The sequence below is a fragment of the Nycticebus coucang genome, chromosome 10 (assembly GCF_027406575.1).
Source record: "Nycticebus coucang isolate mNycCou1 chromosome 10, mNycCou1.pri, whole genome shotgun sequence".
Lineage (NCBI taxonomy): Eukaryota > Metazoa > Chordata > Mammalia > Primates > Lorisidae > Nycticebus > Nycticebus coucang.
The window spans coordinates 102,955,061-102,970,247 of record NC_069789.1 but is presented as its reverse complement, the minus strand read 5'-3'; the positions used below and the strand labels follow the sequence as shown (position 1 = coordinate 102,970,247).

The 15,187-nt window shown below is 47.9% G+C and overlaps 1 protein-coding gene across 1 annotated transcript in view; it reads left to right on the top strand.

The window, feature by feature from the left end:
* Positions 1-6,565, top strand: part of KIRREL1 (kirre like nephrin family adhesion molecule 1) — a 113,508-nt gene extending 106,943 nt beyond the window's left edge. The window contains exon 15 of the mRNA XM_053607065.1: positions 3,588-6,565. Coding sequence (XP_053463040.1) covers positions 3,588-3,674 — 87 coding nt within the window. The 3' untranslated portion in view covers positions 3,675-6,565. The remainder of the gene's footprint in view (positions 1-3,587) is intronic.
* Positions 6,566-15,187: the final 8,622 nt, after the last annotated feature.

The window sequence follows — 15,187 nt, the reverse complement described above, 5'->3', positions numbered from 1 at the left end:
TTTCTTTTTCTTTCTTTCTTTTCTTTTTTTTTTTTTTGCAGTTTTGGCTGGGGCTCAGTTCAAAACCACCACCCCCTGGTATATGGGGCTGGCGCCCTCCTCCTTGAGCCACAGGCTCCACCCCTCTCTCCTTTCTTTCACAGCCAAGTTTCTTAAAATCTATTGTCTTTCATTCCTCACTTCAGCCTCCCCTGTTCCCCCAACACAGTACAATTTGTCTTTAAAAGCATTTTTTCTTAGAGACTGTGTCTCCCTATATTGCCCAGGCTGGCCTTGAACTCCTAGGCTCAAGCAATCTTCTCGCCTCAGCCTCCTGAGTAGCTGGGACAAGCATAGGCCACTGCACCTGGCTACAATCTCGTCTTCTGCTCTTTCCAAGCCTGTCCAACAGATCTTGCTCTGGTTGTCAGATCCCATGGTCACTTTTCAGTAATTTCCCTCTGTTGCAAAATAATGTTTTAAAACAAAGCTTAAATCATAACTTTTACACAAATATAAAATGAACACACAGCAAAAACTACGTTTATTTAATTCCTTAATGAATGGGGGTTCCGGTAACATATTTCAACTGGTTCAAAAGGAAAATTCAAAGTACCTCACTTACATAGGTCAACCAGGAATTCTCACAAGAATTTATAAATAGAAATAAAACTGGTTAATCCACAGGGTTAATCAGTCCAATCAGTTACACTCTCCTAGACACAACCAATTCGCATTTCTATGGGCAAAAATTGTCTGCATTATTATCAGTTTTCTACCATTTATAGAGTTGTAAAGTAAGCTCCTTGACAATGTAAGGCAGAGATAACCCTGATGAGTAAATTAGACAAGACACCCAATAATCTTTTTTTGTCCCTCTTAAAGTCTTTCCTGACACTTCCTTGACCTGTCTGCAGCATTTGACACTAAAGATCACTCCTTGAAACTCCTCTTTTGCTCTTGATGTCACCTCTCGGACCATTCCTTCCCAGCAGAAGTGGGCTACCCTTCCTCTGTGTCTCTCTCGCTCTCTCTTTCTTTCTTTTTTTTTTTTTTTGCAGTTTTTGGCCTGGGCTGGGCTTGAACCTGCCACCTCCAACATATGGGGCCAGTGCCCTACTCCTTTGAGCCACAGGTGCCGCTCATTTTCCTCTGTCTCTTAAATGTAGGTATTCGCTAATATTTCGTCCTAGGCCCTCTTCTCCTTGTACCCACACTTTTGAGGGCAATCTCATCTACTCTTTTGTCCTCAAGCCACTAAAGTTAGCTGATGACTCCCAGATCTCCATCCCCAGCACAGTTTCCTTCTGAACTACAGAATAAACATATTCTGCTTTTTAATATCCCTGCAGCACCTCAAAGCCAGCGTGTCCTTCCTACAAAACCCACCTTTTCTTTCCTGGGTGGTGTGACCTTTCAGCCACATTTTTTTTTTTTTTTTTTTTTTTTTATTATGGGAAGCCATTATTTTATTTTATTTATTTTTTTTTTTCGTGGGTTTTTTTTTTTTTTTTCTTTTGGCCAGGGCTGGGTTTGAACCCGCCACCTCTGGCATATGGGACCGGCGCCCTACCCCTTTGAGCCACAGGTGCCACCCTCAGCCACATTTTTAATCTAAGCCTTGGGGAACCAGGTTTATTTCTTTTCCACTTTCCCCTTCCTCATGCCTCATGCCCAATCAGTCACCTGCTGGTAGCTGCTAAGTCTGCCTCCCTGCTCACACTCCAGCCTGGTTGCCTCTGTCCGTTTCTATTATGCCCGCCTTGCTTCAGGCTTTCTTCACTTCTCGCCTGGATTAGTACCAGAACCTCCTATCTGATCTTTCTGTCTTCAGCCTGACCCCATCTAATCCATACTTGGCTCTGCTGCTGAAATAATCCTTCTAAAATGCAAATCTGATGTGATACTCTCATCTGCTGAAATCACTCCAGCTCCCAGTCAAGGTCAAGATAAAATTGAGCCCCATTAGCAACTTGGCCCAGGACTTCCTTAAACTGACCTCAGTCTCTGGCTCCTCAGCCTCACCTCCTATGAGTCCCTTCACAGGGTGTTAGGAGGCCACCTGAGTCTATTTACAGTCCCCATGAGGTAGGCCAGGCCATTTCTTGCTTTCCTCTGCTCCTTGGAACCTGTCATTCTCTCCTTGAAACATTTTTGTTAACTCCTCGTTATCTTTCCCTAATTCATGGTCATCCTACAAAACCTGTACTGGGCTTTGCCTCCTCCCAGGAGATTGCCCCTTCTCCTGCATGGTCTGCTTTATGGGCTTCTCCTGGTGCCGCCCCAGCCTGCAGTGTCTGTGACTACTGGGCCAACTCAGAAAAAGCTGCAGCTGCCCCGCTTCTCCTAGCATGTGGGATTGTCACTGTCACTAGCATTGTTTCATTAGGAGAGTGGGAGCCCTCGGTGAGCAGGGACTGGGCACAACATTTTATCCTTTTCCCTCCCTTCAATGCCCTCTTTTTACACAATTCCTCAATTAGAAAGGCTAATCTTCTCCGAGGTGGTGCCCAAAGCCCTTCACCCCTGCACAGCATCTTTGAGGAACACAGGGATAGTGAGAAGGAACAGTTTAGTGGACAACACCTTAGCCAGAACAGCGAGTCAAGGCTCCAGGTCCATCTTTTTGAACTCACTCACGCAGTACTGGACGCTGTGCTAAGTCTCTGGGGTAGGGATGCAGGTAAATTAGGGTTTCCGCCCTTTGAGAATGTGGAATCCAGTAGCAACATAGCACCCACTTGTACCCAAATAACTGTGTACATAATGTAACCGCCAAGTGCTACGAGTCTGAACAAAGTGCTACCTTAGCAGGAAGAGAAAGCTATTCCTGCTGACCGGGTGGGTTCATAGTAAGAAGGTTACCTGTGAGCAGGGCTTAGAAGGATGAGACTGGCAGGGAAGAGAGGCATCCTGGCAGGGGAGATGGACGTGGGTGCTGGGGCCCACAACTCTCCACTGCGGTGCCTGGGTGCAGGGACAGAGGCGCAGGGGAGCCACCTGAAGAGGTTCTGAGATTCTTCCAGGGTTGGGAGCCTGCCCAGGGATCCTGCGAGGCTGCCAGTGATGGCCTCAGCCTCCACTGCTCTCCATGCCTGGTTTATTATGCACGAGGCAGGCAATTTGCCTCCCACCCCGGGACTCATCTGGGAAACAAGACGGTGGTTTGTTCCCTGAAATGGCTTCTGCCAAGAACGGTGCCAGGAGCGCGGTGCACGGGGGCCCGGTCCACCGTTCTCAGGCCCTCTCGGCCTTGCTCCCCGTCGTGCCACTGACTTTAAGCCACCTTCTTGTTGTTCCTTCCTTCTGCTCCCTTCCTGGCTGCTTAAGGGGCTTCCTTTGTTTTTTCCATTCCCTCGTCTTTTTCATATTCCTGGAGTCCCCCACTCCCTTCGTCTCCATCACCATCTCCTTTGTGCTGGGGACCTGGGAGTGAGGAAGGAGGCGAGAGGGACACCGGGGTAATGGAAGTCATGGCTCCCGCCGTGGCTCTCAGCCTGGTGAGAAACTTGACTGGCTCCCTACCAGTCCTAGGCCTCCTCTCTCTCTTTTACTCTCAGGTCCCCTTGTTTCTTAGCTGACCCTGACCTTTGGCTTTCTGCCCACAGAAAGACACCTTCAGCACCCTCCCATCGTTCCCAGGTGGTAAAAATTCTCAGAGCTTCATCCCAAGAATGAACAATATTCTCTCCTGAGGTCTTGCCCATGGTCTCCTTATTCACCAGCCCAGAGGACTCCCGGAAGAGAGAGAGAGAGAAAGAGATTGCCACGCCATGCTGGAGTCTCCTGCAGAGCTATCCTCCAAGTGAAGGGTGACTGAATCAGCCGGTTAACCACCTCTCCAGCTGTGAGGTTCTCAAAGATGTCTCAGAAAGAAACTGGAGGAAGCTGGCCGTCCCAGGGGTCCCAGGCAGAATTCATTCCAGCTGTCGTCTTCCCACCTCTACTCCCACTGCCAACATCATCACCCAGGCCCAGAGTGTGTCCATGCAGATACCTGTACAGTAGTATATGAGCACTGAGCAGGAGGGAATGCATGTTTACATACAGGTGACAGAGCTGTGTGTCCTTGATAATGTACCTGCCCTCTGGAGTCTCAGTTCTCTGTCTGTGACGTAATGTGTTTGTGTTGGATGGAGTTGGAGGTTCTACAAACTGTTTTAATCTAGGACTCTGTGTTAGGAGTAGAGACCAAGGAGAATATCCCAAATGAAGGAGTGTCCTCTGTGTCCTCATGGATTCAGGAAGGCTCTCTGTAGAAGAGCGTGGCTGACTAGGCTGGGAAGCAGGTATGGTTTGGGGGTGGGCGTGTGTCTAACAGAATCTGGGGGAGAAAGGCTGGAATGCGAGGAGAGCCACAGAAGAGTGTGATGACAGGATGGTTAGAAAGCAAGGGCATGGCGTTGGTGTCCAGAGCTGCAGGACACCCCAGGGGTGGGGTCCTTAGTGTGGAGGGAGTCAGAAGGCTCTCAGGGAGCAGGAGCTCTGAGGGAGCATCAGGCAGAGCCAGAGGGTCTGGCAGGCTGAAAGGAGCACACCTGAGAAGCAGTGCCCAGGCTGGGACTTGACCGGATCACTGGTCCAGGAGCCTTGAGGACATGTGGCTGGGATTGTGGGGAGGAGCTGTATTTTCAGGGACCTGGACTTCCCTTGCTGAATCTCCTCCAAGCCTGTTGTCATCTGAGGACCCTGTTCCCCAAGATTTGTTGGAATTTCCAATAGTCCAGGGGGGTGCCTTCCAGAAAACTTGTAGGTTTACTCTCAAGGTATCCCCTACCCTGTTCAGGAATGAAAAGTGGGTCCTCACTAAAAGGCTGCTGAGCCCTGGGTGTGTGTGTGTGTGTGTGCACGCACGCGCGCGTGTGTGGAGGGCCTGGGCACAAATGGCTGCTGCCGAGGCTGAGTGGGGCTTGGGAGCACCCATTAGAGCCCAGCCCCTGGCTCTGGGGGAACAAGGAGGAGCCAAGAGGAGGCAGGGCAGGGAGAGGAGTGCTCCCCACTAGACAGCCCAGCCCAGGCCAGGGAGGTGAGTGAATGTGCCTCACAGGAGGGGATTCTTTCCACAATTATAGATCTTCCCAAAGAGAACAAAAGAGCAGGGAGGAGGCTCTGCAGAGAGGGAGAGAGGAAGATGAGCAGATGCCAAATGGAGAAAGAGGATGATGGAGCCAGGGGAGACTTACCCAAGGAGAGGTTGGGTCATCCCAGCAGTATTTGTGAGCCTGCTCTGTGTCAGCGTGGGGACAGTGGCTGGAGACAAAAGAGGAGGTCCCTGCCTTTGCAGTTCTGGGGCCCATAGGGGAGTAGTTACAACCCCAGGTAACTCCACTATGAGATAAAGATCAGTGTGTGAGGTTGTGGGAGCAGAGATGGTTGCTAATCTCGCTTGGGGGTTCAGAGAAGGCCTGAGGAAAACCCAGCCAGAGACTGAATGCAATATATAGGAGAGGGAGTCTGGCAGGTAGCTATCTGTTTTGAGGGAGGAGGCCAAGCTCTGTGTTAAAGAAAGTGGGCCAAGAAATAACTATTGATCACAAAGCCTTCTCACTGGAGCCCTCCCTGACTCCTCTGTGGAGTTCATCAATCACTCCTGCCTTGGTGGCCCCTCCCAGAACTCTGACGTATTCAGCCCTTCTCGTTGATGATACAGACCAAACTATGCCATGCCCAGTGACAGAAATGCTGTTGGTGCTTAATAGATACTCCATGAATAAATAAGTGAAGAAGTATTATATATAGTATGCTTAGCACCAAGCAAGAACCCTCTAAGGAAGATAGTGTCAATGGAAAAGGACTCAAACTCTGTAATTTAGAGAGGCTTATTCTGAGACAAATATGTGTGACCATGGTCTCGAGAGCCATGAGCAGGAAGCTGTGAGCAAGTGGTCTTGCCATGATTGGGTTGCAGGCTAGTTTTATACATTTCGGGGAGATGGGAATTACATGTAAAGTCATAAATCAATACATGGAAGGTGTACATTGGTTTAGCCCCAAAAGGGATATCTGAAAGTGGGGCATTACAGGTTATATATGGGTTTGAAGATTCTTTGACTTGTGATTAATTAAATAAATGAAGCTTTGTCTAAAGCAGGGGTCCTCAAACATTTTAAACCGGAGGCCAGTTCACTGTCCCTCAGACCATTGGAGGGCCGGACTATAGTTTAAAAAAAAAAATTACAAACAAATTCCTATGCACACTGCACATATCTTATTTTGAAGTAAAAAAAACAAAACGGGGGTTCCGTGTCTGTGGCTCAAGCAGCTAAGGCACCAGCCACATATACCTGAGCTGGCGGGTTCGAATCCAGCCCAGGCCCGCCAAATAACAATGACAGCTGCAGCCAAAAAAGTAGCCGGGTGTTGTGGCGGGGGCCTGTGGTCCCAGCTTCTTGGGAGGCTGAGGCAAGAGAATCGCTTAAGCTCAGGAGTTGGAGGTGGCTGTGAGCTGTGATGCCACCGTGCTCTACCCAGGGCGACAGCTTGAGGCTCTGTCTCAAAAAAACCAAAAAACGGGAACAAATACAATCACACCACCTCATGTGGCCCGTGGCAGTTTGAGGACCCCTGGAAAGGCTTGGAATGTTAAGATAAGGAGGTCTGTTAATCAGAGGAAAGCCACCAGACATATATCCAAACTCAAGTGATCTTTTAATTAAGTAAATGCAGGTGTGGTTTAAACTTTGTCTTATTTATTCATGGAGCCTTAGTCCTGTTAAGGGCATCTCCAAGAAAGGAAGGGGGCTGTGATAAAGCATGTCTGACCTCTCTTCTCATGGCCGGTAACTCAGCTTTCTTTTTGAGACAGAGCCTCAAGCTGTTGCGCTGGGTAGAGTGCCATGGCATGACGATTCACAGCAACCTCTAACTCCTGGGCTCAAGCGATTCTCCTGCCTCTGCCTCCCAAGTAGCTGGGACTACAGGCACCCGCCACAACGCCTGGCTATTTTTTGGTTGCAGCCATCATTGTTGTTTGGCGGAACTGGGCTGGATTCGAATCTGCCAGCTCAGGTGTATGTGGCTGGTGCCTTAGCCGCTTGAACCACAGGAGCCAAGCCCAGCAACCCAGCTTTAAGTATTTCTGGGGTCCCCTTAACCAAGAGGGGGTCCATTCAGTCAGCAGGGGGTGGGGACAGAGCTTATGATTTTATTTTAGTTCACAGTAGTATTTTTTTTTCCATTTTATTAATGAGGAGGTTGGGACTCTCCTTCAGCTTTGGGAGGGCTTACAACTAAAGTCTTAGCATTCCAGGGCTTGAGCAGATGGTTTTTCTTTAAAAAAAAAAAAAAAGTAAGCTTAATATGTTTCTAGGCTTTATTTATTTTTATTAGTTTCCATGCTGGTCAACATAAAATAATTATAAATTCAAGATTACAGAGAAAATCACTACCATTTTCATTTTTAAAAAAATGTGTAGGAGGTTTGGAGGCTCATACACTGTGTTCCAGGTTTCGCCTGGGAACATAAAAAAAAATCCTGTCATGTAACCACACACAAAAAAGGTTTTAACAGGAAGGGGAAGGAAAAAGGTGAAGATAGTGGGAGACACAGAGTCTGGGCAGGAATCTAGGAGTAGAAGACAAATCCTAGGAGAAACTAACTGGATTGATGACCAGGCGTGGGTGTGGAGGCTCAGGCTCCGGACTGCCCCCCACCCCGCCAGGTGCTGCGGACTCCCACGCTGGGCTCTGGTCTCCTAGGGAGCAACCAGCTCTTGACCAGGCCCTGGGAGAGCACCCACGCGTCCTGTATCTGTCATCCCTGGAGGGAGCCACCACGAAGTTATCGAAGCTTCAGTCAGAGGCTGCCCAGTTCACCCCCAGCAGGCGGAGGAGTAACCTTTGGCTGCCCGCCCCGACCCGCGCCTCCTCCCGCCGCCCTCCGCATCCCGCCCTATCCCCAGCAAACGCGGAGTCTAGATGTTGCAATACCGGGAAAGGTAAGGGAGGGCAAGGTAAGGGAGGGCACGATTTGTCTTTGTGTAATTATCTGTCAGGTGCAGCTTGTGAAGCCTCAGCTACCTCCCCCAAGCCATGCACGAAGATAAATCACACGCACGCATGCAGAGACAGTTGCACACATGAATGCAAAGACATTTGCACACATACATGCACACAGAGACAGTTGTACATTTGCACACAGAGACAATTTACACACACGCATGCAGAGATAATTTACACACACATGTACACAGAGACAGTTGCACACATACACACAGAGACAATTGCACACATGCACACAAAGTCAATTACACACATGCTCATGGAGACAGGTGCAAACATGCATGCAAAGACAATTACATACATGTACACAGAGACAGTTGCATGTAGAGATAATTGCACACATGCACACAGACAATTGCACACATGCACGCAGAGACGCCAGTCTTCCCTCTGATCAGCCCAACCTGGAGCAGCTGCATAGTAGCTGGTGACGGGTGCCCTGCTCTTCCTGGCCCTGACACTAAAACTTTCATCTTTTCAGCCTGTGCTCCTCCCTAGGGAGGAGGGAAGTCCATTTGGCTTCTATGAAGTCATGAAAGCTTGGAGAAAAGGAAAACAAACAAAACTCATAGCTATTTCTCTCTTTTTTTTTTTTTTGGTTTTTGGCCGGTGCTAGGTTTGAACCCGCCACCTCTGGCATATGGGACCGGTGCCCTACTCCTTGAGCCACAGGCGCCACCAACTCATAGCTATTTCTGATGAGGGGAATTGGAGGTGAAAGAGAGGCCTTGGAATTGCCCATAATTTCTTAAATGGACTGTAATGCAACTACAGATGCAATGTGCTGAGTCCCTCTTCTATTTTTCTTTCTTTTCTTTCTTTTTTTTTTTATTAAAGAAGGTCTATGGACAGACCTTCTTCTTTGCAGTTTTTTTTTTTTTTTTGGCCAGGGCCAGGTTTGAACCCACAACCTCCAGTATATGGGGTCAGTGCCTTACTCATTTGAGCCACAGGCACCACCCCTGAATCCCTCTTCTAATAGTGATGACAGCCACTCTTTAGGATCTAGCCAGCAGGTCCCAGGCACCCTGCTAAGCTCTTTACACACGTTTTCTCATTGAACCCATGCAAGGAAACCCAGTGGAATGGAAGTGTTTATCCTCACTGCAGGGATGAAGACTTAGAGGCTCAGAGAAGTCGAGTGACTGCCTCTAGTCACACAGCTGGTTGTACCCGACTCTTAGTCCAGCTCTTCACCTTTATAGGATGGGGCTCTGAGGGGGGAAGGTGAGGCATGGCCTCTGACCACAGAGAGGTGGAGGGTGGGCTGGGATGGCTTTTGCTCACTTCTGTGTTAGCTTTTGTTTCTTTCTATTTGAGATATACTTAAGTGGTCATCTTCCTTGGATCTTTGTGAGAGTTAAAGGAGATGGCAACTCTCAGTACTGGTTGGAGCTGAGGAGATTAAGGGCCTCGCCCTTCTGCCATCTTTCTTTGGTGTCCCTCTGCACACAGAGGAGCTTGGCGCTGGGAACTTGGTTGTTCCTACACATCCTCGAGGACTCAGAGGAGCATTTTGGGTCAAGGAGCCCTGACCCTTACAGTTCTCAGACCTCCTTTGTCAGTCTGATGAAGTTTTTGGACTCCTCACATGTTCCCAAATGGATAAACTGAAATACATAGGATTACAAAGGAAGTCAATTTTACTGAAATACAGTTATTGAAAGAATCAAAAAAACAAATTTGCAATGTACAGCCTTAATAAGGCATTCAATAACCAGACCTAGCGGCAGATTTAATAACGACTATAATTTCCAAGCTATGATGAGCATAAACAATATTTCAAGAGAGCTGTGACTACTGGTGGGATATGAGAGCATCGTGATTTCTATTACTGACTGAGACACAGGTATTGCTAATGCTGCTGGGGCTTAGTAATAAAGAATGCGAAATTCCCTTGGAAGTTAGTGAAAATGTAGTCACCCTCTCAACATCTAGTCCCCCACCCCCATCCCAACATGTCCATGTATCCCAGGTTAAGAGTAGAAGCAATTGGCTCTACTGAAATTCACGTTGATATGAACTTTAAAAGTTCAATTTAGGGGTTGATAGATGGAGAGATCAAATAAAGCCTTCCTTCAGACAGGAAAATTTGACAGTATTCGGACCTTCCTTTCACTTAGGTTTATACAAAAGAGCTTTTTAGAATATACAAGGCATTTTTTTATGGATGCAGTAACCAAGGACCAGAATAGTGAATGACCTCCCTGGGCAGGATGTCTCAGGTCCTCTGTTTCCTCTGCCCCCTTGGCTGAGCCTTGCTTCCCCACCCCTGTACACTGGAGCCCAGGAGGAAAATTTGCATCTGCCTGGGTGGCAGGAGGGAACCTGGCTCTGAAGAGTTATGGCAGCTCCTTCAAGCTGTGGAAAAAGGCTGGGACAGGGAAAAACAGTTGGCATTTACTAGTGATGAGGGAGTGGGGGCCAAAAGCCTTCTTGCATCTTTAGCAGGCTGGATAAAGTGGGGTAGATAAAGCCCATGATGGCCAGAGTTGTCCACATACTCTCACTGGGAGTGGAGATGGGGTCTTTGGAGGTGGAAGAGCAGAATGAATGCCAGCATTAGGCTCAGAAGGCCTGGCCGTACCTCTGTAGGCTGTGGTACTGTCAGCAGCGTCCTCCACTTCTCTGACCAGTGATGGCTTCCTCTCTGTGTTCATAGGGAAGAATCAGGGATAAGTAGGTCAAATCACGTTGTGAACTCTAAAAAGGCATAATTCATCATTTGTTATTCACAGGAAAGTACAGTTCCTTCCCAGGTCACATTGGTCTGGCTGTCTTCTAGAACCTCAATTGATAGAATCGAGGAGACCAACTAAACTCCAAGGAACTCACTCTTGCTAAGTCACTGCTTTATAATGAACCCCAGCCAGTATATACATCCATCTCTTGAAAGCATTTAAAAAGGATCTACCTGTATATGAAAAGGATCTACCTATTTGGCTTTTTCTGCCTGAGATGTTAACAGCAAGAATGACGAAAGGGCACCTCCACAAAGATCTCTCTCCTTAATGCTCCACAGTCCTGTGAGATGGCTGTATTTCTTTTCTCTACTTTTTACAAACAAGGAAACTGAGTCTCATTTATACAGGGAATTAGTGGCCGAGCAAGTCCAGGAGTACACCTTCTGGTTCCTTCCAGTATTTAATCAGAATTAAGACAGTTTCATGGTGGGAGGAGGGTGCAGGGGCAGTGATTTAGAAAGCCTGGGGGGCAAGGCAATGCTGAGATCCTTCCTGCTCAGATGAAAACGAACAGCTGGACACTGAAGGAGGTTTCCCTTACTCTTTGGTAGGGACTTACCCAGGGGTGTTTATTGTCCCCATAGCTGGGTTGGCAGCCCTTCTTTCCTTGTGGCTGGGAAATGTCAGGGCTCTTCTCTGAAGTGACTTCCTGTTCTGGACATGTCCAAAGCTTTTTTTTTTTTGATCTGGAGCGCGCTCTGCAGCTCTACTTGTGGGAGGCTTCTGCCCTGAGCAGGCAAGAGAGGTGAGCTGCAAGTGTGCTCACAGATTTCTGGGATCTCAGCTATTTCTGACAGATGCCGTACTTTCTGTGTCACATCTGGTAGGAATGTCACTCCCTGCATGGTGCCCTTGACCCAGGAGCTGCTTCGGGCACAGGTGGGGACCTTGTGCATGCAGACCTTGGCTCCTGGCAGGGAAGTATTTCCACAGTGCTTTGCTCCCCAGACCCTGTACTCTTGATTCTCTGAGCCTCAGAGAAATCCAAGATCTGCCCCGAGGTGACATTCCTGGGGGAGTGGTGGTTTGAGAAACAGGACACATGATCATGCTCAGCCACTTTACCAGGAAAACCCGACCAGGCATTTTAGGTGGGGTGTCCTTTTTAAGCCTCAAACTATCCTGTGAGGTATTAATGTTTACAGACAAGGAAATGGAGGCTCAAAGAGTCTAAATCAGTGGTTCTCAAACCTTTTACTTCCTTTACAATCTTAAAAATTATGGGAGACCCCCAAGGAGCTTTTTTTTTTTTTTGAGATAGAGCCTCAAGGTGACATCCTGGGTAGACTGCTGGTGGCATCACAGCTCACAGCAACCTCCACTTCCTGGGCTTAAGTGATTCTTTTAAGTAGCTGGGACTACAGGCACCCGCCACAACGCCCTGCTAGTTTTTTGGTTGTAGTTGCCATTGTTGTTTGGCAGGCCTGGGCTGGATTTGAACCCACTAGGTCTGTTGTATGTGGTTGGTGCCTTAGCCACCTGAGCTACAGGTGCCAAGTCCCAAGGAGCTTTTATTAGAAATTAACACTAAAGTTTAAGAGGCACTTATTAATTCACATAAAATGACAATGGTAATCTTATTATGTGTTAGCAGAAATAACATATTTGGAGGGAAGATATTGTTTATCTGTTTGCAGATCTCTTCAGGATGCATCTCTAAAGCAGTGGTTCTCAACCTGTGGGTCACGACCCACAGGAACTGTATTAAAGGGCCATGGCATTAGGAAGGTTGAGAACCACTGCTCTAAAGTCTCTGTACTTATGACAGAATGAGAGTGAGAAAGGAAAATAAAATCTTCATTTTTTGATGAAAATAGCTTCAATCTCATGGATTCCCTCAGAGGGCCTTGGGGGGAGGTCCTCAGGGATCTGAGGATTATAGTTTGAGAACCACAGGCTAGGATGCTTTGCCTGTGATTGAGAACCACAGGCTGGAATGCACAGCTAGCGAGGGCAGGGCTTGGACTCCCCACAAGTGACCAGCTGACTCCAGGGCACACTGTTCATCAGGCCCCCAAATCTCTGCCTCTCTTATCCTCTCTGGGAACCAGGGGCCCCTCTGCAAAATGAAAATGGAGCTCTGGGCTTTTGCCTCCTGACTCTGAAACATCACGCATCTGTCTGGACAATGGTAGCTCTGGGCAGTGCTGATCCTCAGGCTGCTGCCCACTTAAGGAGGCCACGATTTTTGAGCCTCAGTGGACTGGAACCATCAGAGAACACTTAAAGGAACAGAGAAAGACCCATTCTCCCATCCTCCTGAGAAGACAGCTCTGGGAATCCTAAACTTTTTGAGGTGTCTCACCCCAGCTCCAACTGTGGCATCATCTGTTTCAGCCCCTGACCCAGCCAATGAGCACTCTGACCTGGAAAGAGAGGGGTGGACTAAGGTCCTTATCACTGTGGGTTGCCTTCCTTCCTTTTCTTTCTAGGCAGAGTCTCACTCTGTCACCCTGGATAGAGTGCCATGGCGTCATAGCTCATAGCAACCTTAAACTCTTGGTCTCAAGCGACCCTTTTGCCTCAGCCTCCTGAGTCATTGGGACTATAGGTGCCTGCCACAATGCCTGGCTAGTTTTTCTATTTTTAGTAGGGACAGGACCTCTTTTGCTTGGCTGATTTCAAAGTTCTGAGCTCAGGCAATCCACCTGTCTTGGCCTCCCGGAGTACTGGGATTACAGACATGAGCCACTGTGCCTGGCCATGTGGCCTGCTTTTAGACAGAGCTCTGGAAATGGTCCCCTCTGAATTCCACTCCTCCTACCTCCACCAGATACACTCTTAAAAAATTATTGAGCCTGACACAGTCCTATATAGGACTGCCTACCTATATAGGCAGTCCTCGAGTAACAAAGGAGATTCGTTCTTAAGTTGAATTTGCATGTAGTTGGAACAGGTACTTTTACTTATTACCTACAATATCCTCTGATCATAAGTGAGAGTTGCACATCAATCACATATTTGTAACTCAGGGACTTACTGTAATAGCCTCCATTTGTAAGTGCTAGTTGTTTCTTTTCTTTTTTATTTTTTTTCAAGACAGAGTCTTACTTTGTTGTCCTCTCAGTAGAATGTCATGGTGTCATAACTCACAGCAACCTCACACTCTTGGGCTCAAGCAATCATCCTTCCTTACCCTCCCAAGTAGTTGGGACCACAGGTGCCTGCCACAACGTGTGGCTAATTTTTCTATTTTTAATTGAGACAAGGTCTCATTCTTGCTCAGGCTGGTCTCAAATTCCTGAGCTCAAACCATCTACCTGTTTCAGCTTCCCAGAGGGCTAGCATTACAGGTGTGAGCCACTGCACCCAACCTCATAAGGGCAGGTTTCATGTACTTTGGGAGGCTACTGCAGGAGCATTGCTTGAGGCCAGGAGTTGGACGCCTGCCTAAGCAATGTAGCAAGACTCAGGCTCTGCAATAAAATAAAACAAATTAGCTGGTCATGGTTGTGCACACCTGTGGTCTCAGAGCTACTCAGGAGGCTGAGGAAGGAGGATTGCTTGGGCCCAGGGATTGGAGTTTGCAGTGAGCTGTGGCGATGCCACTGCACTCCAGCCCAAGCAATAGAGCAAGACTGTGAAGAAACAAACAAACAAGCAACAAACTATTGAGCAGAGATAAGTTTACAAACAGGCATTTCAAGTGGAAGAAATAGAATGGCCAGAGTCACAGAAACATGAACTTTCAAAAGTTTTGTTATTAAACTAGCATTTTACCTAGTCTTCCTTTTTAAATTTTCCTTCCTTCCTTCCTTCCTTCCTTTTTTGAGACAGTGTCTCACTCTGTCACCTTGAGGATATGGTATCATAGCTCACACCAATTGCAGTCTCTTGGGGCTTCCACCACAATGCCGGGATGGTCTTGAACTCTTGAGCTCAGGTAACCTGCCTCAGCAGTGCTAGGATTACAGGTGTGAGCCACTGTGCCCAGCCCCTAACTAGTCTTCTTGACTCAGTGTGTCACTATTCCTCGTCATCCTGTATATTGATTGTGCAAATTAATCTTGAACTTTTATTTCACCTGTTACTCTTTTCAAAAGCATTGGGAGGCTTCTTCTCAAAAGCCTCTCTTGGCTCCCTGTTGGTTGAAATTGAATATCCTAGCCTGGTCTTCAAGGCCCTTTATGATGGGCTGGAATTCTTTTCCCAGCTTGATCCCACTGTTCCTGTTGTGCGCCACGCAGCTGGCTCACCATCCCTCGGCATGCCTCACGTGCTCCCTTCTGTGTTTAATTTCTGCTGCCTACTTTCCTAACATTGTACCTGCTTCAGCATGCCCTCCCTGACTGTTCTAGCCCAAACAAATCTCTCTGGCTTCAGAATGTTGAGCTTTCCATCAGTATCCCTTCCTTGGCCTTTCTCAGAAACCACCTGGGGTTGCTGTTGGCCCAAGGAGAGCTCTTAGCCACACCTGGACTGCAGCTCCATGAAGGAGGCAGCCAGCGTCTCTTTCCTCCTAC